We start from the raw sequence: 24743 nt of genomic DNA, 5'->3' as shown, positions 1-24743 counted from the left end.
CTGCGGATGCCGCGTGCAGCTCCCCTCTCCGTAGCAGCTCCAAGCACCAATGGGGCGACCTGGGAGCGGAATCCTGCCGTCGCTGGTTCGGCGCGTGGAAAAGGTATCGGGTGTGAACGCGCTCCTGTGTGACACAACTGCCTCTACTACGCTGACTGCTCCCTTCCCTGTCTTGGCTCAGTGATTTCCCGTTCAGCCCAGCCAGGGATAATAGCTGCTGCTGGTGGAAAATCAATTCCTGCAAGTTCTAAGTGGCGGCCTTTGTTTCAAACGGGAATCCTTGTGGTTGGACGGAGGCTGCGATTTTTGCCTGACTCAGCAGGTCTTGCAGAACGTGGTGGGGGCTTGCTAAGCGCTTGCTGTCTGTGGTTTTGTCATTATCGTGGGGCTGGAGGCCTCTCTCTGCGCCTCGCACTTCTTTTCCATCCTTGGCGGGAAGCCCTGGGGGAGGCAGAGGGGCGAGTGGCGGAGAGAGCTGGCTCCGTCAGCGATGGGCGCTCAGTGTGGGGGAGGCGGCCCGTGGCAATGGGCAGCGAGAGGCGATCCAGGGGAGGATCTAGCGCTCGGGTCAGTGGTTGGGGAAGAACAGATGGAGGCTGAACTCTGCTGACCTCCGTGCCAGCCCCCTGCAGTGTGTGAGCTGTTTGCATTTCGCCATATTTACCCCCATCCCCCCACAACTGCTTTCTGCTTGTCGGCAGCTTCTTGTGTCCTTCAGGGGCCCGACGCTGGCCCGGATCCTGCAGGGGAGGGCTGGCTCATTCCATGTTCCTATTGCAGGGCTTTGCAGGGGCCTGCTTGGAACGTGGTGTCAGGTAGAACAGCCACAAGGCTGTTGTAACTCACACACTCACCTCCATGGACCCGTCTGGGCCGAGGGGGGCAGAGAATAGCTGTAATCCAGGGTGCTCCAGCCAAACCCCCAATCCGCCCCCTGCACCGGGGACTGGGCGCAAGCATATACCAGAGCTGAGGGTCTGTTTCCTGCAGGGGACGTAATGTAACTCAGAATCAGGCCCCATGGATGCAGCTGTCCTGATTAGAACTACACTGCCAAGCGTCGTTTTACTCTGGCAATTGGAGTATGAGGTTCTGTGTTTGTTCCCTTCCCAGCGCAGATGTCGGAGCTGCACAATCCTGTTGGTGCCGGCACCGCAAAGCCCACCTGGGCCCTGGGAACCGAGCCGTGATCTTCCTGGCTGATGCATCCCGCCCCCTCAGAGTAGCGGCTGCATCTGGAAGCCATGCTGCTGATGTGTGAACCAGAATCAAACCAGGCTCCCTCTCCAGAGCCGTGTTGGCTCGGCAGGGCTGGCCGCACCAAGGAGTTTTAGAAAAGCTATTTTAGTCCTATTTTAGCAGCTCGGCCTCGCGGCACATGGAGAAGCGAATGCCAGGCTTGGACACGATCGCTCCAATGGGAGAAAAACTTCCAGCCATGTAAACCCACAATGCTCTGCTCCGAGGGTCGACACGGTGCTGTGAACTCTGGCCCCTGGCACAGGCCCCATCCCCCCGCAGCCAAGCAAGGTGCCCCCCTCCGCCTCCACGTGGGCTGTCTAGAGAGGAGCAAAGGCAGCATTATGGTGCTGAAAGGAAGGCAGCCGTGTTCTGAATGTCACACCCCACGCTGCAGCCGTCCTGGCAGGCTGGGGGAAATAGCCCAAGGAAACGCCCCTCTGGCCATTGTAGAAGAGACAGCGTGGTTCTGTGGCTAAAGTCTGGGTGGCTAGTACTTATCTGCCCCCCCCTTTAGTGTAATATCTGAGGGGACCTCACAGTCTGTAATGTATCTGTCCTCACCATGCCCCTGGGAGGCAGGGCAGAGCCCTTATCCCCATTGTACAGATGGGAAAGTGAGGCACAGCGGGGCTAAGTGACTTGCCCAAGTCACAGCGAGTTTGTGGCAGAGCAGGGACTTCACTAGCCTGGGACTCAGACCTGAGTTCCCTGCCCGTTGGGCCATCCTTCCTCTGAGCTGTGCCCTGGTTCTGCCTCAGTTTCCCCTCTCTGTAAAACGGGGAGTCACACATGTAAAGCACTGTGAGATGTGCCAGATATTATTACAGTGCCCAGCATTTCAGATGCCCTGGGCTGACTCCTGTGTCCAAGTGGGGGGGAACAGGGTGGAGCAAGGGGGCTAGGTGGGGAGAAGGCTAGAGCATATCTGTCCCACCCACGACTCTTAAAAAGGCCTGGCGATTTGTCCCCACCCATCAGCAAGGAGCCTCCAGGTGTCCCATTAAGCACACCAGGGCAGGATTGTTCTGATCCTCAGTCGCCGGGAGGTGGGGGTGGTGTTCTAGGGGATAACGGGAACGAGTAGCGTGTTCGAGTCCCGCCTCGGGGCAATGTGTCAGACGCGAGCTCCCGTGCACTGCGAGAGGCTTTCCCTGCCTTGCGGCGCCGTGCCTGTCCCAGCTGGGCTTGATTAAGCTGCTCCAGCATTCCAACACGTTTAATGGCTTGTCGTTTCCAGCTCGGGGGCCTGGCAGAGCAGCAAGTTCTCTGCGCACAGTCAGCGCTCGCTCTTGGGAGGGAAAGGCAGAGCAGGAGAGAGGGCTGAGAGGAGGCCAGGGCCAGAAGATGTCAGTGGTGCTCTGAGGAGATCTGCTTCGTTCCCTCCGCCGCAAGGATTCGAAAGCTCCCCCCCCCTCCGGAATAAATCTTCCCCGACCATCGAGAAGTTGGAGCAACCGACTGCCAGGAACAGCTCTGTGGGACCGCCGGCGTGTCCTGCTGACGCGTGCATCCTCTCGCTGCCTTCCCCACCCGGGACCTCCCGCTCCCCGAATTGCAGACATGGTCTCAAAGCTGGCTCCCCGTCTGAACTGCATCTAACCCCACAAGCGCCTCGGTTCTTTGGCAGGTAAGTGGCTACTAACCTCTCGCTCAGGCTGGGGCCTGACTTAACAGCTGCTTGGAACCCCCAGGACTTTTTAACCCGCGTGAGTCCTTCTCCGGCAGGGAGGTTTGCTTGGGGGACGGGGACGGGGACGTATCTCCGTTCCTGACAGGCAGAGGCAGCGAGTCACCACGGCCAGAGAGCAGTGTGTAGCCGGGGCATGCTGCACAACACGGGTGTGTTTCCCCTTTGTGGAAGCTGCTGTTTTCTTGATTACCTACTCCAGCATCCAGCAGTGCTTGTGATTCCCAGCCTGCACAGGGGGGCCTGGAAGCTGATCAGTCCAAGCCCTTGGCTTGCGTCGACCCAGTGCTCCGGAGTGGAAACTATCGGGAGATGGGAAACATTCAAGGGAACAAAGATCTCGCTGTTTGGCGAGCAGCGACTCTCAATTCCCAACATGCATCTACATGTTTTATACACGGTGAAACCTGGCTGAGGGGCTACCAAAGGGATCATGAAGAATCAGCTGCTTTGTAGATGTTAGTTTTTACCTAAGGGTCAAACAAAATTGCTCTGGAACCGGGGAGATCTTTTAAAGTTCCTTGCGGGTGCTGGCTTGGGGTTGGTGGCTGTCCTGCACAGGAGGTCAGTTTGATGATTTGGGGCTTCCCCTGTCCCTGCCCCCCCACCCCACCCCTGCATGGGGTGAGTAAAGGATGTTATGACATGTGGTTTATGGGGCAAGCTCTGATTTTTTCCGGGTTTGCAGGCTGGTGAAGACTTCTTTACCGGCCCCTTTACCTTCCCAGTCAATCACGGGTTAATGCCACTATGTTAACACATCGCCTGGCTTAGGATTAATGGCTGGTCTTCTTTTTATCAGTGCTCTGCCCCCTGGTGGGACCCTCTGGATGTGTGTGGGGTTCAAAGCCGGCCTTGTGGCAATAAGACAGGCGGTTTTCACACCATGAAAGTCAAAGGGGATTCCATCCGGGATGAAGTTTAAAGCATAGGCTGCCAGATTTTAATCTTTGAAATGCGGCAGCAATAGGTGCTCTTGCATGACTTCAGAGGCAAGAATCAGGCATGAGGTGCCTGGGAGAAAACTAGGAGACTAAGACAAAACTTGGCAGTAACGTTTCTCCCCCCTCCTTCCCCTCCTGTTTTTATTTTGCAAATTGTTGGTAAGTTTCCACCGCGCTCTTTTACAGCATTTACTGCAGGAAAATTGTCATCGCAACAGCATTTCCCTTTCTTCTTGGAGAGGTTGAGCAACAAAAAAATCCTTTCCCACCCATCGGTTTCTTATTAGGGGCAAGATTTTCGCCTTGCTAGGGCCTCGTGGCCAAAGCAAGCGATAGAGTACATTCATTGCAACTGTTCGAGGAGTTAAAAACAGCCCCAGAAAACCCCAGCAAAAAGCCACCCAGATGGTCAGTCTTTTCAGATGACAGTTTTAGTGCCATGATTGCTCAGTTTCACTGGGGGAACGTAAAAAAAGTCTAGATGGGGTTATTTAGTGCATGTTAAAAACATTAACCCACAAAATGTCCTGCTGGGATCAGCTGGTCAAAATCTGTTCCTGGTGGATTTAGCGACATCTGATGAGGTTTCCAGAGAGAGAGGCTTAGAGGAACATCTCTCCGAAGCCTTGCATGATGACAGGTTTCAGTGGTAGCCGGGTTAGTCTGTCTCAGCAAAAAAACCCAAGGTGTTCTTGTGGCACCTTAGAGACTAACTGGTTTATTTGGGCATAAGCTTTCGTGGGCTAGAACCCACTTCATCCGATGCATGGAGTGGAAAATACAGGAGCAGGTATAAATACGTGAACGGATGGGGGTTGCTTTACCAAGTGTGAGGTCAGTCTAACGAGGCTTCTCTCTTACCACCTGAAAAGTTATTTTTCCTCCCTTGATAGCCGGCTGTCAATTGAATTGTCTCGTTAGACTGACCTCCCACTTGGTAAGTCATCTCACATCCGTTCATGTATTTATACCTGCTCCTATATTTTCCACTCCGTGCATCTGATGAAGTGGGTTCTAGCCCACGCAAGCTTATGCCCCAGTAAATAAGGTGCCACAAGGACTCCTCGTTTTGTTATCTCTCCAAAGGTTTCTCCAGGCTCGGGACCTTTGAGTTTTCTCCATCCCGTATGGTGCTCCTGGAGTGGTTTTGTGGGTGGCGGGACAGCTGTGGTGCTCGTGAAGGGGTTGCTTTGAGAGCACGCATGGACTAGTAAGGCTGCGTCAGGGTTGCGTTGGTGCAGTAGCTGCAGCAGAAGGCGACTGAATTCTCCTTTCCTGTGCGTTGGCTTTGCCTGCGGTACTGTGATGTTTGCTGCCATCACATTGATCGCTCTGTGGGTGTGCCCTACCCCTTCCCCCACGCGGTGTCTGTCTCGTCTCAGTGTTTCCTTGTAGCCCTGGCTGACTCCCCAGTCTCTCCCTAGCCGGCGCTTGTCTCTTGGCTTGCTCTTTGGGGCAGCCATCCGTAGACCCAAGTGCGAACGGCGACAGGCACGCTTGATCCCCCGGGTATGATACACACCCAGGTGTTTACAGCAGGGGTGGGTGAAAGAGCAGGTTCTGATGCTGAGCTTGGGCACAGACATCTCTGTCATTCCCTTCACTACAGGGCTGGCTGGGTCAGAGCAGCGAATCCTGGAGCTGGACGTCCCAGAAATCTAGGGTTTGGTTTGGGCCCATCCCTACTGAGCCGGGGCTTTATGAATGGGCCTGTTAGCAAGTGACCGTTCCTGTGCGTTGTGCCTTGGGCCTGAACTTCCCCTAGCACCAGCTCTGCAGACCATGCATGTGCCATGTACTGTGCCCTTTAAGTCCCCTGACGCCCCTGCCCACTGACCTGAACGGATCCTAGCAGGGACAGCAGGGACAGGCTCACGGGCGCTAAGGAGAGGATTGTGCCCATCTGCACTGGGCATATTACTTATGACTGGTTTCTTCCACTTCTAGAGGCAGCAGTGTTGGTCCCTGACCCACCTGAGGGCACCATGTTGGGAGCCTGGGTCTCTGCTCTCTGCCTAGCTGGCCTCCTTGGCACCTGTACAGGAGGGAAGCTCCTTGCATCCAAAGCAGGTAAGCGTGGCACTCAGAATGGAATAGCTGGGCGCTGCGTCTGCAGGACACTGGCCCAGCTGTGTCTGGGGGACCCACGACTGGGATGGGGGGGGATTTAGGGGATTGGCAGGGAGTCTAGGGCGGGACTAGTAATGGGGGCTGGGATTGAGGGGCACCGGCTGAGCTGTGTTTGGGGAGCCCAGGGCTGGGATAACATGGGGGGGGGTGTGGGTCAGGATTTAGGGTCATTGGCTGAGCTGTGTTTGGGGAGCCCAGGGCTGGACTAGCAGGGGGGCTGCAGGGCAGGAATGAGATGCACTGGCAGAGCCATGGGTAGGAAGGGAGGGGTCAGGTCTCTGTCTGCATGTGCCGGGGGGTGATGGGTTCAAATCCCAGTGCCAGCGTGTTGCAGTGGGCAGCGCTGCGTGCGGGTGTGGGGAGGGGTCTGCTTTTCCCAGGCAGCTGGTCAGGTGGCTGTCAGAGACGCGGGGCGTTTCGAACTCGGAGCCAGTATCCCAGTCTGCAGAGCGCGGTAGCCGAGCGCAGCCTGACGACTCGTTCCTGCAAGGGGTGCTGCCCTTGGCACATCAGCGCTGTTCCTGGGTAGCAAATGCACACGTGCTGCACCTCCCAGCTGAGGCTCTCCGAGCTCTTCTCGCAGAGTAGGGAGCCAGTCCCCACCACCCCCATTCACACAGGGAGGGGCAGCCAGGGATGGAACCCAGGTGTCCTGGCTCCCAAGCCCTGTGCATTAACCACTAGAATGTCCTCTTTCTCTAACATCCCCAGCCAGTGGGGAGTGGCTCTGGGAGCCTGAATAACCTCTGTTGTGGAGCTGCTGGGGTGCGCTGCCCTTTAACTAAGCCCCCCTCCCCAGGCCAGGGTCTCCCACCAGTGCCTGGCCCGCTCGTGCTCAGAGAAGGACAATGCTCCATCCCCGGCGTGCGTTGTGCACGCTTTCTGCGCAGCTATCACTGAGTCAGCGCCTGCTGCTCACTAGTGATCCCGGTGCGGGGCGGGCAACCCGGTCACTGGCAGCAGGTGGCCCCCTGGAGCAGGGATGGTGCCCGCGTTGAGCCAGCTGGAATGATGTTGTCTATAGTCAGGGGATGGTGCCCAGGGCTCTGGGGAGGTCAGTATCCTCCTTCTGACTGGCATCTTTCCCCCGCGTCCCTCCCAAGCTCGAATGCTGCTCTGAGCTGAGCCCCTGACTGGCAGCTCTCCAGGCGCCCGCTGCTCATGGCAGGTGAGCGCGGGCGCAGGGGTCCTGCTTTTCCCCATCTCCATGGGGCCGTCCAACAGCCGTCAGCCCATCCGAGTGCCCTGAGATGCCTTTGAGGGCGAGGCGGCGTGCTGATGGCACGGCGGTATGCACAGGCTGCCCTGCGGGATGGGTCTGCAATGTGACAGTCGTGGGGTTTGCCGCCCCTTTGTGGCGGGCAGCACAGGGAGGAAAGGTGGCCGAGCGGGCGAGGCACCGGGCTGGGAGCCAGGGGACGCGGGGTCAGTTCCCAGCTCTGTAGACCGAGGCTGGTGTCTCACTATTGAAGGTATTTTCCTGGTTCCCGCCGGCAGAGTATCTGAGTGCCTCCTGGTGCTGCCCACATTTCCCCTTGCAATGCCCCAAAAGCCAGGGCAGGGCTATATCCCCATTGCACCAATGGGGAACTGGGGCCCAGAGAGACTCAAACTGATCTCAATGGGCGGTCGGTGCCCAATAGCCCTGAGGATCTGGGCCTAAGTGAGATGGCAAGGCCAGCGCTCTAACCCCTGGGCCACGCTGCCTCCTGGGGGGAATTCCCTGAGGTGTGTAGGGCTCCAGTGAGGGGGGCAGTCTGTACGTGCCCCTGGGGAGAGTGCTCCCGGGGGCTGCTGGTTCAGTTAGGACAGCGCTTTCCGCGTTGGCCCGGGAATAAAGCCGTGTCTGGCTGGCTTAGCCTGGTCAACATGCCGCGTCCATCGCAGAGCTGTTCAGCATCCGGTTCTGCGTCTGACCCAAACATCCCGTCTGTCTTACCCGCCGGAGAGCAGAGGGCTCCTTCCGAGCCCCACGTGGCCTGTGAAGCACTCGCCCATGCGCTGGGGTTTGCCGTCGGTGCTTCGCTGCCCGCGCCTGTCACCCCTTCTACGTCCCCGCTGCACAGGCAACCTCTGTGCAGTGCTGGGCTGCTCTCCTGCGCTGGGAGCGGGCCAGCACCGGGGGCTGGCTGGGCATCCCATGGGGCGTAAGCCCCCGTGCCATGCCCCTGGCAAGTTCACAAAGAGTCGGTGGGGGGCCCCGTGACTCGCGGGTGCTCCTGAGGGGGGATGGAGGCAGGCTGTAGCGGGATACCGAGGAGGGGCTGCTGGGGGTCACGCGTGCTGCTCTCGGCTCAGTGGTGGAGCTCGTCTGTAAGGTCTGGCTCCCTGGCTGGTTGCCCAGCCCACGCCTTGGCCATATGATCCTGGTGGGCCGTGCCTGGAGCCAGCGCTGAGTGCCTGTCTGGCGCGACAGCCCATGAGCAATGCTGCAGTACTTCGGCATCAGCGCAGGTTGACCCTCCATGGGCTCTAACGCACTTTGTCAGTGTTAGTGAATCCAGCCTCCTGGCTGAGCAGCATTATCCCTGAAGTGGAGACAGGGAAACTGAGGCACGGAGCGGCGGAAGCAGCTTGATCAGGTTCACACTGAGAGCCAGTGTCTGAGCGGCAAATGGAACCCAGGAGTCCTGGCTCCGAGTTTCCTGGCTTCCCAACCACCTTCATGCCCTCTCTAGGCCTGACTCTCCCTGGCCTGCCCCAGCGTGCAGAGTGAGTGCGGAGCCGGAAGGGTGGGGGAGGGAGGTCGGGCGATGGAGATTCAGGCCCTCGGTCTCTACAGGGCAGATGCCAGGCAGGAGTGGTGGCAAGGTTCCTGCCTGCGAATCAGCAGAGCCAGGAGATTCGCATTCAGGATATAGGGGAGGGGGTCAAGCCGGGCCATATGGGAACCTTGGAATCAGTCATTTGGAGAGAGACGTGGGGGTTCTAGGGACTGGGATGAGCCGCGGAGGCCTGCAGCTTAAAGTGCTGTAGCCACCCTGCGTGGATTCCCTTCTCCTCTGGCCCCTAAGGGTCGGGGCGGCTCAGTCGAGCAGCCCATAAACTGCTGACCTGGCCCCAAGTCCTTGCTGGCATGGCCAGGCCGAGGATGCAGCCCCCCGCCCCAGTAGGGCTCCCAACACTGTCCTCCCTGCTCCTTCCCCTTTCCCGGCCCGGAGCCCTGTTTGCTTCGGCGCTGGCTCTGCTGACGGATGCCATGAGACGTCGGAGCCGGGTAGGCAGCCGAGCGCCGGAGCATGCGCCCTCCGCAATCTTGCAGCCAGCGATGATCAGGAGCCTCGCTCGGCAGCCGGGGCCCTGCTTTCCCGTGGGGTGGGGACTCCTTGAATCATCCCAGGCAGAGAGGGCCTGGGAGTTTGGTGCCCCGCTGGGCGGGGCCGCAGCCTGCACTGAGGTCAGTAACAGGGCCTCCTGCTTGGCACAGACCCCTCTTGCTATTAGCGGGACTCGTGCTGCCAGCTGGACACCAGCAGGCTCCTTCGCCCGTGAGCACGTGCCGGAGCTCGGCTCTTAGGCTCATTAGATCATCGTGCGCCTGCCCCTGGCCAAGTCAGGCTGCTCCCCGCGGGTGGGTGTGAGGACTTGGCGCCGGCTGGGTTCAGTTGTGTTCTCTGTTACTACAGGTTTTGGGCCTGGGATCAAAGGGAGACACGGGGAACTACAGTGGGGAGACCCCAGGGAAGAGCCCAGCATTTATCGCCGGCTAAGCACTCGGAGGATATCAGCTGATTCGGCCTTGGCACACACCTGGGGGCCGGAGGAATCCATGCCCGCCTCTTGCAGATGGGGAGGCTAATGTGGAGAGGTGACTCCGCCCAGGCCACGGAGAGAGCTGCTGTCCCACTGGGGATCTGGACTTGCTGGGCTCTTCGGCCGGGTCACACCTCTCCATCCGCCCCTGGCTTGCAGCGTGCATGTGCCGAGCTGGGCATGTGCACAAGCAAGCAACCCCATGCACACAGAAGCAACTGAAACGCTTGCAGCAGCGGTGGGCTCTGCGCCTGGCCAGCCAAACGGGGCTTGCAGGAGTAAACTCGGACGCTGGCTGGGAAGGCCAAGTGGCGTAACTTGGTCGGCGAGATGGGATCCGGGAGCTGCTCAGGGGGCTGGGATCTGAATACAGGAGCCCTGGTGCTCTGACCAGGCAGGCTCGCATGCGATTAAACTGGCCGCTTTGTAGACGAGCTGGCTGGGAGGAGGCTTGCGCGGTGGCAAGTCGCTTAGAATATACCCCGACTCCACGTCTCCTCCCCGAGGAAGCCAACCGGCAGGGCCCTGCCACCTGCTGCTGCTCATAGAGGGGCTCCATGAATAATAATACACCTACGACCCCAGAGCAAAGAGAACTCACTCTGAAATCAAAGGAACGGGGAAAGCATTCCCCATGGGAACCTGCTGCTCACTGTCACAACGATCACGAGACTCCTTTCAGTTTACAGCCTGTCTTGTGTGCCCCTTTTCCCGCCCCGGGTTCTCCCCTTTTCTCCTCCCATCGGTACCAGGACCCCACGGGAATGTGGGAACCCGAGATCGTCCCATTCGAAGCTTTTGTTCTATCCGTTGTTAGTGCGCAATCTGCACCGTCCTTGGGAGGGGAATGGCATTTAGCAGATCAAAGGGTTTCGCTCATGAATTTTCCCGTCCTCTCTTTGCCAGCTGCCTGTGAGCTGGTGTGATTGTTGCTAGTTCGGTTGTAGAACAGCTTTTGCAACTAACTCCCGCGGGTGAGACTTCGTTCCCTGAAATCGGAGCTGCGTTGCTTGGACCCGTGTAGCCAGATTTGCAGAACCGCTCAGAGGCATCAAAGGGGCCCAGATTGGTACGGTGCCCTTCTGAGAATCCAGCCCAAGGGCCACGTGTTACTCACTGGATAATTATTTGCACTATGGTAGCAACTTGAGGTGCCCCGCCAACAAGCCCCCATCACACCACGGGGTGAGAGACAGGCCCTGCCTCAAAGAGCTCATGCTCTACACAGGATGGGCGAGGAAACCGAGGCATGGAGAGAGGCCACCAGTTGCTTAGTGTCCGAGCTGGAATAGAACCCAGGTGTTCTGGACACCACGTAAGTGGCCTAGCCCCTGGGCCATCCTGCCTCAAGTGCGCCTGTGGATACAAATTCCCAATCAGCCTCTGGGGAACACTCCCTGTTACCACAACCAATCCTGCCAAGTCAATGTGCTGGAGCCCCGAAGAGAGACAGACATAGGCAAAGCGGACTGAACTTTTCCAGGCCATTTTTCATGGCTCTGCCTGCTCGTATAAAGGAGGATTCTTCTTTGGACAGACTCTCCATTCTGGACTAAGACAGGCCTGGCATATCCTCTCCCCCCACGCACACTTTTTCCTGGCTTAGGCTGATTCCACAGGAAGGATATTTTGGGATTCAACTCTGCTCTGGCATCTGAGAGCAGGCAGAGGAAAGCTGCCAGGAAGACGGCACCATTGCAGAAACTTCTCCCTCAACTTGCACAAGCAATTCCTCTGCAGCCTTCGCTCATGTGCAGCTACCCCCGGAAATCCCGGAAACAATGCCTGCCTCAGTTCCTTGCCCAAATCTGTGTTTTGTGATACCCTCCCCCCCACACACAGCCGATTCAGTTGGATGCAGTATTCTCCTCTTCCTCTCCTCAGCTGATGGCTGGTGTTGCTGTGAGCTGTTAAACAGCTGCCACCCCAGAAGAAGCTGCATTTCAGTGAGAGCGAAATTATCCCCTGTATGCATAGCTCTTCTTCACGCTACGGCCGCTCCACCCTGCTCTGGCACGGGGCCTTACAGGGACTGCAAACGGCAGCATGAGATGAGAATCAGGCTCCTGCACACCTTACCCAGGACTGCCCAGGAGTCCGTGACAGAATCCTGTGCTGTCACGCGTCCTCCACGGGGGAGTCTGGAGCTACCCGTTACCCCCCTGGCCAGAGAGAGCACCGTGCCACCCCAGCCTTGGGGACCGACCCGTTCGCTCACAGCCAGTGCTCCTGTTACTTCTGCTTTTTTCCCTGGGGTTTGTGTGAATTTCTTCCTGCTGCACTGGGGGATCTGCAGGAGGCAGTGGAGAAGCCAATGTTCTAGGTTGTGGCTTTGGGCAAAGCACCGTTTGGCTCCAGCTAGCGCCGAGTCTTTCCTCCAGGCCAGCAGTTTTCCTCTTTTCTTCTGCCCCGCCTGGCTTCTGCTCAGTGCCTCCGCTGCCTTCTCCGCGCATCCCTGTCCTGGGGGCGCCGGCAGTGAGCTCTGTGCGGGGGCGTTCAGATGGGGGCTGCGGCATGGTATTCCCCGGGTGCGCCTGGGTGCAGCCAGAGCTTCGGGAAACGCTTCCAGCAGAACCAGGCATTGGAAAGCAACAGAGCCTCACAGTGTCTGGGCTGGCTGGAGAGAGGAGTGGAGATGCTTGTCCCATCCCTCTTCGGGGGCTCTGCTGCACCCCGAGCTCTGAGTCTTCACAGGCCTGTCTGTGGTCTCCCTGCTGCAGGCATCTCTTCCCCTCGGACTCCTCTTCCATAGAATCATAGAACCGTAGGGCTAGAAGGGACAGGAAGGGTCGGGTCATCCAGTCTAGCTCCTGCCAAGATGCAGGATTTGTTGTGTCTAAACCCTCCAAGACAGATGGCTCCAGCCCCCTTTGGAAAATCTCCAGTGAAGGAGCTTCCACCACCTCCCACTGTCCTATTGTTCTTACCGGGAGGAAGTTTTCCTGAGTTTTAATCTAAATCTGCTATGCTGTAGTTTGAACCCGTTGCCTCTTGTCCTGCCCTCTGTGGCAAGAGAGGACAACTTTTCTCCATCTTTTTTACGGCAGCCTTTCGAGTATTTGAAGACTGCTGTCATATCCCCCATTAATCTCCTCTTTTCCAAACGAAACATACCCAGTTCCTTCAGCCGTTGCTCGTATGGCTTGTGTTCCATCCCTCTGATCATCTTTGTCGCTCGCCTCTGGATCTTTTCTATACATTGGTGACCAAAGCGGGGCACAGTTCTCCAGCTGAAGCCCGACCGGTGCCAAGTAGCACCTGTGACTTCCTGCCATGCCTCCGTTAATGCAACCGAAAATTGCATTTGCTTCTTTTTGCCACAGCAGACTCATGTGGCGGTTGGCTCCAGCGCAATGCCCATCTGCTGCCAAGCCACTTACCCCCCATGCTGGATTGGTGCATTTGGTTTTCCTTCCCTACGTGGAGCGCCTCGCATTTGTCGTCACTGGATTTCATTTGGTCTCATCCTCTCCGATTGCCTTTCTCTGTCTCTCTCTGGCCCCGTTTGGCAGAGACTCTGTCCCTGCACTCAACTCGGGAGCAGAGCAGGGCAGAAAGGTGCCTCTGAGCTGCCTTGCTGCCCCCGGTACTCCCTGGGTCTGCCTGGCCCCCAGTGAGCATTAGAACAGCCCGTGGGTGACTCTGATGTACACTCTGCTTCCCCCGGGTCCCCTATGGGCCCTGGGAAGCAAAGAATCCTAATGCCCAGCTGGTAGCACATGCGCCCGGCTGCCAACACTGACTGCAGGGGTAGAGCTCTGGTGCCAGCTCTGCCCATCCAGGGAGGCCCCTTGCCCAGTGGATTTTCAGGGGGCTGTTCCTCCCCCCACCCCACCCCCCGTTAAGGTCAGAGCAGCACCGAGGGGCCGTAGTGTAACTGAGACTCGGGCCATCTGGCTCTATCTCTTCCCCAGTCTGCTAGTTTGTAGCACTGTGACTCCGCCCACCTCTCATGGTGCCTGCCATGCTGCCCAGTTTGTGCCCTGGGCAGTGGGCTGGTATCTTCCCCCTTTCGCTGGGAGAGCTCCTGGGAGGCCCTCCCCTGCTCTGCCCCAGGAACTCTCCCCGGGGTTATGGTGCCAGTGGAGCCACTGGGATGGGGAGCAGTTCCGAACCCGCGAAGGAAGACGGTCCCCTCCCCATCAGAGCAGATCCCCCCGAGCCCCAGGCACCGTGCTGCCCTGTCTCTGGCTATCTGTGCTCCTGCCTGCCGCCAAGCAGGGGTCACATTCCATCGCCCTGACTGGGAGTTTGTTTTTCCCAGGAGTTGGCCCAGGCTGCCGTAAACAGCGGGCGACTCGCATTTCCCAGCTGCCTTGCTCCCCGTCCTCCCACTCGCCTCTCAGCTTCCTGGCAGCCGCCGTGGCCAGGTAGCAGAAAGGGGGGGGGGCGTTTGGGGGCAGACGCATGCTAGGACGTGACCTCGGGGACCAGGGGGAGGTGGGTTGGGGGTGAGGGGTGTAATTAACCCAGGAGTCCCAGGAATGGGACTTTTGGGGGGTGTTTGAAATCCAGTATTGCAGCTCAGACCCATCTCTGGGTTCCTGCCGTCAAGTGGCTTAAAGGGGCAGAAGGGGTGTGTGTGTGAGAGAGATTTAGCCTCCCCAGGGCGTGATTTCCAGGAGCAGGGAAAACCTCTTTGCAAAGGCTTGCGACTGTGGCTGCCCTTAGCCAGCGGTTCGGTGGTTCTCCAGGCTGGGCAGTGGCTGTCCCCACGCGAGCGACCGGCGGCACCCGAGGGGTGCGTTCTGCCCCTTGCAGCCCCACTGCTCGTGGCTTTCTTCGGCCACCCGAGTGGGTGTGGTCCGTGCGCGGTGGGGCGGGATAGAGCATCGACTCCGAGAGCAGGAACGGGGCCGGGGAGACCCTGGGACAAAGGGATTTCCAGGGGAGCCGGGATCTGCCCTTCGCTGGATGGCCTGGCAGGCTGAGCATGTGAAAGTGAACGAGGCCCTTTGGCGTGGGATCGTTCCCATAGTGGGAAGGGGGAAATGATCTCAGCCCTGTCAGCCACCAGCGTGATTGATGGGGGGGATACGATCAGTCCCCAGATGCCAGTGGCCCTGCTGGACCCGAAGCAGAGAAGCTGAGGGAAGATGTGGTGGGGGCCTGCAATGCTATGGCATGATTCGGGGAGGGGGAGATCTCCCCCTACTCGGCGGAGGCTGGAGCAAATTAATCACTTGCCCAGCATGGCAGAGTAAGGGGAAAATATGAGTCAATAAGTGGGTGCAAAGAGCCTGTCCAAAACATGCCAGCAAAAAGTGCCAGCTGAGGGGCCCTGGAGATTTGAGGTTCCTGGGTATCACCAGAACAGAGTCAGCACAGACAGTGCCCCCCCACCACTGCCCTGCCAATACACCTCCCCCCCGAGCAGAAGGGGCCTCTGCTAGGACAGGGGCTGCATCAGTGGCCCGTGGGTTGCTCGACTCTTAATGTCTCCGCTGGGATTGAAAACACAGCAACCAGCTGGGCTGCGGGAGCCTCTCCGCTCTGCCCTGCGCGGGGACCCTCCAGACTGGTTTTATCCAGGCTGCCCGGCAGCTGCCAGGCGGGGACAATATCGGGTCCCTTGGTACAAATCTGATCTGACACCCTAGCAGCGGATGGGGCTTCAGAGCCTGTCGCCCAGACCAAGCCACCTTCACGTGGCTCAGCCGGGGGTTGTTTTTATTAGTCATTCCTGGGACCCACACCTTGGGGGCGCTAGCACTCAGGTGCCTGCTGACTGGGGTCCGTGTGAGAGCACGCTGCCGGTGTGGGGGAAGCCCCGTGGCCACGCCCGACCCCTGGGTTCCCACTCGCCCTCTTCCGGCTCGCTGGCGGCCTGAGCGCTGCGTGCCTGTTGTCGCTGACGGCGGTTTCTCTTCCAGGCGAGCGATGTCCACGTTTGCAGCAGGAGGGGCTGAAGCTAGACCAGGCCAGTGACAAGCATGTAAATATAACGGGTGAGTGTGCGCGCCAAAAGGCCCAGATGGGTTGGCCACTCTCCTGGCTCGGCAGGGCCATCCATCCTGCAGCAAGCCGGGAGCTTTGCGGCCTGGGTCTCATCTGTGATTCTCCCCCCGGCCCTTGCAGGTTTTAATCTTATTAAGCGGTTTGCTCTTCTGAAGACCTCGTCTGTAAAGAAAATCCGCAATCCCAAAGGACCCCTGATCCTCCGGCTGGGCAGCACGCCCCTGATCCAACCCACGCAGTAAGTACCCAGCTGGTCTGCCTGTTACAGTTGGGTGGTGAAGGGTTAACTGAGAGGCACAGGGGGCTGCTCTTGGCTGCCAGACCCCAGATTTGAAGCCACTGATTGCAGGAAGTGGCTGGACCCCCCAACTGACAAAGTGGGCTCTTGGTGCTAGGCGCTGTACAGACACACAGTGCAAAACAGCCCTGCCTGAAGAGACCAGGCAGAGCCTCCCACCCTGTGCTTCTGAGCCTGCTCCCGGGCTGCGCAGTGCGGACTAAGGGAGGGCTTCTATGGGCCATGTGCTGTCACCGGGGGCCAGGTGAGCCGTCCCGTTTGGACTGGAGCTGCCGGGGCCGCACTGCGGATTCTGCGGCCCGGTGCCCTCCTGCCTGCTGGTGTTTTGTGACTTGCCTCCTCTCACAACCAAGCTTTTTTTTTTTTCCATTTTATCCAAAATGTATTGACAGTCAGATGGGTGAGGCTACAGGGACAGTATGAAAGTCACATTCTCCCCTCACATTCTAGAGACGTGTTGGAACCCTTCTGTTCACCTCTTGCCCCTTAATGTTGCTGTGGCTGAATCCCTTGCTCTCGAACCGTCTGTGTTTGTCTGTGTGGCCAACTGCGCAGGTAGTCCCACCCATCTCAGACACACTTTTGTTTAGTGCTGCTTTCGTCTGAAGGCGCATCCTTCTGTAAGCCTTGCCCTGCCTTGCCTCCAGTCGGCTGGCACAGCGCAGTGGAGCAGCCAACACACAGAACTAGTCTGAGCACGGCTGAATACAGGTGTGATTTTGTAGCAACCTGGACACTTCACATCCATGAATTAGGAGTTCGGACTCTGGGCCAGATGCTGCTTCTTCTGTTTCCGCTTCTCTTCGGGGGAGGGATGCAGCAGGTCCTTCGCCAGAGGCAATTGATCTGGCAGGCAGCCAGGCCTGGAAATCCCAGGGCTGCCGCTGCTGACTGTCCCTCTCGGGAGCTGAAAGGCACTCTGCGCCTCTCCGGGATAGCTGGGCCGCGCCCTCCTCTGCAGGGAGAGAAGCACTGATTCAACGGGGCGTGATGCTCGAGGTCCCTGCGGGATGGATTGAGCAGGGGCAGGGGAGCGCCTGGGGAAGTCACCTGACTTCACTCCTCTCTCTCCCCGGTTGCTGAGGTGGGTAGCTTTCCCTCGAGGTGGATTTGGTGGTGCAGCTGCCAGCTGTCTGTGTTTCTGGTCTCCTTTGCCTGGAAAAAGAACTCTGGCAGGCCAGCACCCTAGCACCTGCTACAGCCCTCTCCTGCCGTCGTGGTCCAGACCATGGGCAGTCGCCCGGCTGCCGCTGTGGTATTTGAGAGCATGACTCTACAGTGCTGTCTATTGGTAAGAGGTGCGTTCCTCTGCTGTCTTGAATCCTTACTCTGGAATGCTGCGGTGTGTGTTTTGGGGTTACCGGGTGTCACTCCATTGTAGTGGGACCATTAATGCAGAGCCCTGCAGTATTATTGTGGGCCCAGAGTGTTATCCACTGTGATGGCTCCATTACTGGAGAATACGGTCGCTTTGTGAAAACTCGGATGCAGCCTTCGCTGTGGCCTCCCGACCCACTCCCCCAGCGTTGTTCTTTGCATAGGGTGTTGCGCCGATGAGGGTGAGGGGCTGTGGCTCTAGAATACGGCTGTCGTTTTTTAGCCAGGGTTTCCCAGCTCACTGCCCCTCTCGCTCTAAGCCCCAAGCACTAGAGAGGAGAAAGCAACGTCTGGGTCTCTGAGGCCGGCAAGATGCAGCAGTTGGACTTGCTTCTCCACTCGTTTTGTTTAAAGGGGCAAGGTCAGACTCATTAGACCCCACAAATCACTTCTCTCAGCAGCAGCTCCTCCGTGCAGGTACGAAGGGTCACGCTCCTTGCTGCGCTCTGCTTTCAGCAACTGCTTGGCAAATGACGCTGGGCCGGGACCTTTGCTGGCCCCCCTCACAAATCAGCCACCCCCGTGTGGAGCAGGGAGCTGCTTATTCGGCAATAATCACAACTCCCATGCCCGGAGCCATGCATCTTCTGCCCAGAGCATCTCCTGGCACCTCACAGATTACAGATCTCGCAGCTGCCTCTGGGGTGGAGGGTAGCAGCTGGCGGGTTCATAGCACAGGTGGTGAGGGGAAATTCTCGCCAATAGCCCCAGGGCAAACCCCTGCCCTTATGAAAAGCAGCCTGGGGTCTTTTAGGTCATACAGGGCAGGGAAGGGACCTTACCCGGCGTTGAGCCTCTGTGTCTGTGGTGATTTCAGACCTGAATCATGTGGCTGCTGCAGCGCTGAAGGGCGTGTTTGAGAGGGGAGGGGAAATCTCATCCTTGGGGCCTCCAGCTGCTGCATGGGGGGCCCTGCAGAGCCAGTGAGGAGACCCTCCTACCCCAGCACCTCGGGCGGCTGGTGCTCCGCTTCCAGCTTGTGCCTTGGCCGTGTGTCCTGTTACAGAGCTTGGACTGCAGTCAGTCCAGCACCCAAATCGACTCCCCTCTTCCCTCCCCGTCTAATGGGCTTTTCACCATCTCCGGCTGCCCTCCCCGATGGTCAGACACGGAGCCCGCCTGCACCATGGCTCCCGTAGCTCCTTCTCCTGCCTGCCGCCCGCAGCCCCGGGGCAGGAGCCCTGATCCGAACCCAGAGAGGGGAAACTGTCACCTCTCCACCAGGATCCTGCCTTTGATCGCCCCCAGACCCCTCCTGGCAGCAGGTGCCCTCCTGCGGCTCTGTGCTGTGGAAAGCAGTGTCGGCAGAGAGCCGGGGCGAGGTTATGATCTCAGAGCCGGGCCCGGCACCCTCCAGGGGCTGGGTGGGATGTTTAGGGTCGGGCTGGAGGGCCCCTCTCCAGTGTGGGAGCTGGGAGCTGCAGATCAGCTGGCAGCTGCACCCGTTGTGCGCACCGTGCTGGGGTGGCAGAGCAGGTCTGGCTGCTCACCCGGCACCGGTAGCTGGGTTGGAGGCTCCCCGGGCAGGGGGTGCGCGGGTGTCCCAGGTGCAGGCTGAGTGCGGCGAGGACCGTCTTAATCCTCGAAAGTAAATCATGTGGTGAAGCAATTCGGCCGGGACGCTGGCCAGGGCCTTATGCAATAGCCGCTCTGTGCGTGTGTTTTCTATCCCCATCTTGGCAAGCAGCGGGATGGGTCTAGACTGGCGGATTGAAATGCTTAGCAGTGACTAGCCACGCCGTTCCTTTCAGCAGGGGCTGGCCGCTTGGAGACTGCCCTGCTGGGCCCTCTCCCGTCATCCTGTGTAACCCGGGCTTCTTTCCCAGGCGCTCTCCGCTCCCCCACGGCCCATGTAAACGTGCACGGCACCGGGGAAGGCCCGAGGGTGAGCGTAAGGATCAGGGCTGCTGCATCAGTTGCCCAGTGGGGAGCTCTGGATGGGACGGGCAAAGCTCTTTTCTCAGTGACTGGAAGCTGCCACCGGCTGGGCTAGTCCAGGTGCAGGTGTGCGTGGCGGGAGTCAGGAGCGAGTCTGTCTCCTTCCAGCTGCCCGTCGCCTTAGGAGCAGCGTGGGAAGTGGGTGCTAGGCCCTGTGCCCCAAAGGGCACGTGGTATAAGCAGCTCCCACCTCCAGCTGACTCACCCTGTCCCTGACCCAGCTCTAGCAAACTCCAGCTCCCAGTGCAGGGCAGCCCCAGGTTAGAGGGTACCTGGCCCAGTCATTAGTGCCTCTGCTGGGGACTCGGGAGACCTGGGCTGAATTCCTGGCTTTGCCACTGACTCCCTGTGTGACCTTGGATGAGTTACTTAGTCACTTCCAGTTTCTCTCGCACCTCTCCATCCTGGCTCTATAAAGAACCCCACAAGAAAAACCAGTGAGGAAGAGCAGAGGGTCCTGGAGAGACACCAGTAACCACCTGCTCCTGCCTGGGGGAGAGCTTTGGGGTCCTGTCTGCACCCAGCAGGGCTTCCTCACAGCCTCAGCCCTGGCGGAGATCTGCCCGTCCACAGCGCTAATCCCACTCCCAAGCAGAAGCTGGGGAAAGAGTTGGCACAGCGGAGAGGCAGCCAAGAGCTGCCTGGATCCTGTTGGCGAGGTTGGCATCGCTCACTCTCGAGTGCGCTGGAGCTCAGCGTTCGAGAGGGGACGAGCAAACTGGGTGAGGTAAAATAGCAGTTTCCTGCCCTTGAATGTTTCCACCCTTCGCCCCATTCAGGTGCTGGAACATCAGGACTGTTGTGTTGTCCATGGCTTGTGTTTGCCTGGCTTCCAGCCAGAAGCAGAGGTGCTGGAATGAGAGAGAGGCTAGCTTGTGGAAATGTCTCCGAGTGGGAAGTTCTGCTCCCAGGAGGTCCCAGCCTGGGCTCAGATTCAGAGAGCAGCAGCGGCCAGACCTGCTTCTCCAAGCTGAGCCCGGAACCCCTGGGCTTGTCCCCCATCACCTTGCTTGGTTGAGGCACTGGACTGGGGCTCAGGAGACCGGGGTTCTAGTCTGCCTGTATGACCCTGGGCCGGTCACTTAACCTCTCTGTGCCGCCATTCCGTAAAGTGAGGTCACACGTCTGCCTTGTCTGTCTTGTGAGCTCTTCAGAGCCGGGACCGTCTCTTACCATGCATATGAGCAGCGCCTAGCACTGCTACTGTCATACAAACCACACGGATCCCTGCCCCCCTCAGTCACAACACACGGAATGGCTTCCACGAAATCCTGGGCTCCTCGGGCCGCGGCCGAGCAGAGAAGCAATGCTCTGTCGCGCAAGGAGGGATTGGATTCTGCCAGGCTGCGGCGGGTCAGTCGAGTTGTAATTGCTTTTAACTGGCCCTCGGGCGAACTGCTCGGGTCACCTGCTGCAGCTGTTTCCTCCTGCCTTGTGCCTTCCCCAGGGCCGTGGAATGGGCCCCAGCCCGGAGAGTGGCTGTGTACAATGGGATCCACATGGCGGTGAGCAAAACCCGCCTTCTCGGGGTAGACTCAGGGAACTCTGTCTATTTCGCTTCACAAAGGCGAGGTTCAGGGATGACCAGGTTCCAGTCTGTAAGTCCTGACATGGGGCACAAATATTTGCTGATATGCTCTAGCTAATAATCGAACATGATCTCATGGCCGGAAGCTGAAGCTAGACAAATTCAGACTGGCAGTACAGTGAGAGTACGGAACCGTTGGAACAGCTAACCAAGGCTCGTGGTGGCGTCTGTCACGGGCGATGTTTGTCTCAGGATTGGGTGATCTGAAAGCTCTGCTCTAGGGATTTTGGGGGGGGGATGTTCTCTGGCCTGGGCTGTACAGGAGGTCTGACTGGAAGATCACAATGGTCCCTTGGAATTTATGAATCTAAAATCAGATCCCCTGTCTGTTTCATCACGTCCTCTTCTCCTGGGTCTACCTGGGCTCCGCCATGGTCCCCATCGCCGTCAGATCCAGGATTGCTGGTCAGGGATATCTGACCGTCTTTTTTTCATTGGAAAATGCCGATTTGTTGCGTCCGAAACAGCTAGCAGGAAAGAGGCGGTTTGGATGAACTTTCCCTTTTGAAAAAAATGTGACCTCTCCCACCCCCCACCCAAGTTCTGAAATTGTCAAAACGTCCTAGCTGCCTGGTCTCTCTCCAGAGCCATCTGGGGCTGGATGGGACCTTGACTAAGTCACTCTTTAGGCTGGTGGAGTTTGCCTGGAACTCTCCAGCCTGTTAATAGGTGTCAGTCCTGCTGCGAAAGGATTAAGTAGGTTGGATGTAATGGATGTGGGAGAGGTTTTCTGGAGAGAAAGGACCTAGGGGGTGGGCTGAGCTGTCCTGAGGGAGGAGCACTAGAGGCAGCCCAGCCTGGGGAGAAGGCTAGAGTGGATGTTTCTCTCTGTTAATGAAGCTGAGCCCTGGGAAGGGGGGTAGGTGACTTTCCTGTTTTGGCTGTGGGTTCCTACCAGCGGATCAGTGGTGCTACATGCTAGGCAGCCATGGCCCAGAGGCCCATGTTGTGTGGAAGGCAGAGGTGTTGAGCCCACACCCTCTGCCTGAGCTGCTGGAGGGTGACTGGCTCACAAAGCATTATTGCCATTTCCTCTTTCAGTGGCTGCTTTCAGTCCCCTTGGTTTCCCCTCCTCTCTCTTTTTCCATTCACGCCTTTAGCTGGCTGCTAAAGTGATCACAGCTGGGGGGTGGGCCCGGGCCTGCAGTGGCTGTTTGGGGTGGAGGGCGTTGGGTTCGTCTGTATCTCGGGGTGCATGCACCATCGCCAGCCCCTCCTGTAGGTGCTCGCTTTCAGGGCTGAGTCATGCAGCAGGTATGCAGTGGGGAAGCAAATGAGGAGCCAGCCAGGACAGGCAGGTAACCTGGAGCTTGTCTCTGTGGCGAGGAAGGGAGCAGGCCAGTTAGTTGATGCCTAAGGAGCGATTGCACCATGCCAGAACTGTTAGCATGTCTCACTCCTAGGGTGGGAAACATCTCCCTTCACCTCAGGCTTTTGTACCCAGCTGAACAGGGATTGGCAAGGGAACCATCTGAACAGGGTTAACACCTGCCCGGGCTCCTCTCCACAACCCCTTGCGTATCTGCTGCACCCTCTGTAATATGCAGATAGGAATCGTGTCACCCACCGTCAAAATGCAGCCCCCTCTGGGGTGGAACATGGCAGCAGCTTAGGACAGCTAGTGAAGAATTCTGTGATCTAAAATGAAACTGCAGGGGAACTTCAGAAGGCAGAAGGGACTGGCCAGGACTCTGGGGCTAATACCCTCTGGCCCCTTGCCAGGTGCTGTGTGTCATGCCCTCTGTTCTCAGCAAGCTGGTTTCACTCACCGGCCCCAGTAACAGCAGCTGGCGCCCGCTGCTCTCTCCCCTCCCAGAGGAGTGGGGCAGGGATCCGTGGTTCATCTTGCTGCCCTTCACCCAGCTCCTGCAGCGGACTGGATGGCGGAAGGGGGGTTATTCTCATCAGGCAACGTTTGAGGCGGGCAGCTGGGCCTTGTACCTTTCACTAACATGCCTCTCTAGGCGGGCTGAATGGGGCTTGGCTGCATTCAAGGTGCTGTTTGGGGTGCAGTGCCCACCCCAAACTGGCACTACCAGGGAGTGCTTTCTGGGCTCTGGGGGGCTCACTCTGCTCTGGATGATGTTCTCCTGATTGAAGTGACACAAAGAGAGACCAGAGGCAATGGCGGTGGGCGCTTTTATAAACATGGGTGACAACCATCTGCCTTTCCCAGCTGCCCAGCGGAGGTGGCTGCATCTTTGTGGTTGGTAACGGGGAGGAGTAAAGGGGGAAATGTTGGGCTGAGGTCAGGCGCCAGTTGCAGAAAGAGGGGTCATAGGGAGCTCTGAGAGAGGACACTGTGGGGAAGGTGCTGGACTGGGATTCGGGAGATCTGGGGTCAAGTCTCAGCACTGCCACTGACTCAATCTGTGACCCTGGGCAAGTCCCTCCATCTTTCCGTGGCTCAGCTCGCGATCTGTCAAGTGGGGTTGAGAATCCGTCCTTTGTCGGCCTTGCCTATTGAGGCAGGGATGGTATGTGCAGTGCCCAGTACGATGGGACCTTCCCCTAGGCCTTCTCCCCTGGATAGATGACCGGGACCATCCCATCCACACCTCTGAGAGACCTACTGGCAGGATCCGCGCAGCATGGAAACAGAATAACCTGGGCGAGATCCTTTGTAAATACGTGACTCACTGCCGGGCAATGTTGTTGCGACAGTGGGAACAATTCGGCAGCTGGAACTGACCAGCGCTGGAGTTAATCCGTCTGGTGGAACCTCCACACATACGCACGCTGGCCGCTCTGACTCTGACAGATGTTGGCAGCTGCTGCAGTGAAAGAGGACGAGGTTTCGGATTTTGAACCTCTGCGCTCTCCGCTTTAGTTTTTGTTTGCTTAGGAAAAAGAGGGAACTTCTGGGCCATTTTTCTGTTGTTTTGGTTGGAGCTGGGACAAGGGGAGCGGAAAATGGGAAGTGCCTGGCCTTTTAGCCAGGGAAGGAATCCATGGGAAGGAGTGTGAATTCATTTATCATCCACCCTGGTCAGGGCTGGCCTGGGTACGATGGGCTTCATCAGCTTTGGGCATTGCTTTAGAATTCGGCTTGAGGCCCTGAGGGGGTGTGTGTGTGTGTGTTGGGGGGAGGGAGGGTTGTGCTACTGGGTTGGGGGGTTGGTGGTGATGTGGATGTTTCAGTGTCTAGGAGTGTGTGTGTTGGGAGATGTTTGGGGCGGGTTGGATGCATGTGTTGGGGGTGTTTGTGCATCTGTTTGGGTGTGTGTGGGGGGGTGAGTGTTGGGGTGTCTGGGGGGGGGGGTTGGGGTATTTGGCTGCCTGTCTGGGAGGAGTGTGTGTGTGTGAGGAGATGTTTGGGGATGAGTGTGGGGTGCATGTGTTGGCGGTATTTGTGCATCTGTTTGGGAGTGTGTGTGGGGATAAGTGTTGGGGTGTCTGGGGGATGTCGGGGTATTTGGCTTCCTGTCTGGGAGGAGTGTGTGTTGGGAGATGTTTGGGGATGAGTGTGGGGTGCATGTGTTGGGGGTGTTTGTGCATCTGGTGGTGTGTGTGTCAGGGTGTCTGGGAGGAGGGGTGTTCTGGTGCACTGGGAATTGTTGTGTGGTTTTGACTTGCATTAGCCAATGCTGGCCCAAGGTTTGAGGACAGACAGACCCTTCCACACGATGTGAGGCTGGCTGGCAGGCCGGCTGCCTCTCATTGATCTCCTGTTTCATAAGCGCTGGCACCTCCAGTGCAGCCCAGAGCCCTGACATTTCCCTGCTGGAGACGCAAACAGCTCCCGCTCCCCCAGCACGCGGGCGCTTCCTGTTTTGATCTGAACTCTTCTGTTTGCGCTTCGTCCGGCTCTGCAGCCCCCGCCACAGA

At 58.2% G+C, this 24743-nt stretch overlaps 1 protein-coding gene and 1 pseudogene across 1 annotated transcript in view; one reads left to right on the top strand and one right to left on the bottom strand.

The window, feature by feature from the left end:
* Positions 1-2386: 2386 nt before the first annotated feature.
* Positions 2387-24743, top strand: part of COL16A1 (collagen type XVI alpha 1 chain) — a gene marked incomplete in the record, with an annotated part of 96298 nt that continues 73941 nt past the window's right edge. The window contains 4 exon segments of the mRNA XM_034754036.1: positions 2387-2869; positions 5821-5943; positions 15630-15704; positions 15835-15952. Of these exon segments, the coding sequence (XP_034609927.1) occupies positions 5859-5943; positions 15630-15704; positions 15835-15952 (278 nt within the window).
* LOC117868201 lies at positions 16599-22759 on the bottom strand (annotated as a pseudogene).

This window comes from Trachemys scripta, chromosome 20 (genome assembly GCF_013100865.1).
Source record: "Trachemys scripta elegans isolate TJP31775 chromosome 20, CAS_Tse_1.0, whole genome shotgun sequence".
NCBI classification, from domain to species: Eukaryota; Metazoa; Chordata; order Testudines; family Emydidae; genus Trachemys; species Trachemys scripta.
The sequence above is the reverse complement of the archived record's forward strand: the minus strand, read 5'-3'. Positions and strand labels throughout refer to the sequence as shown.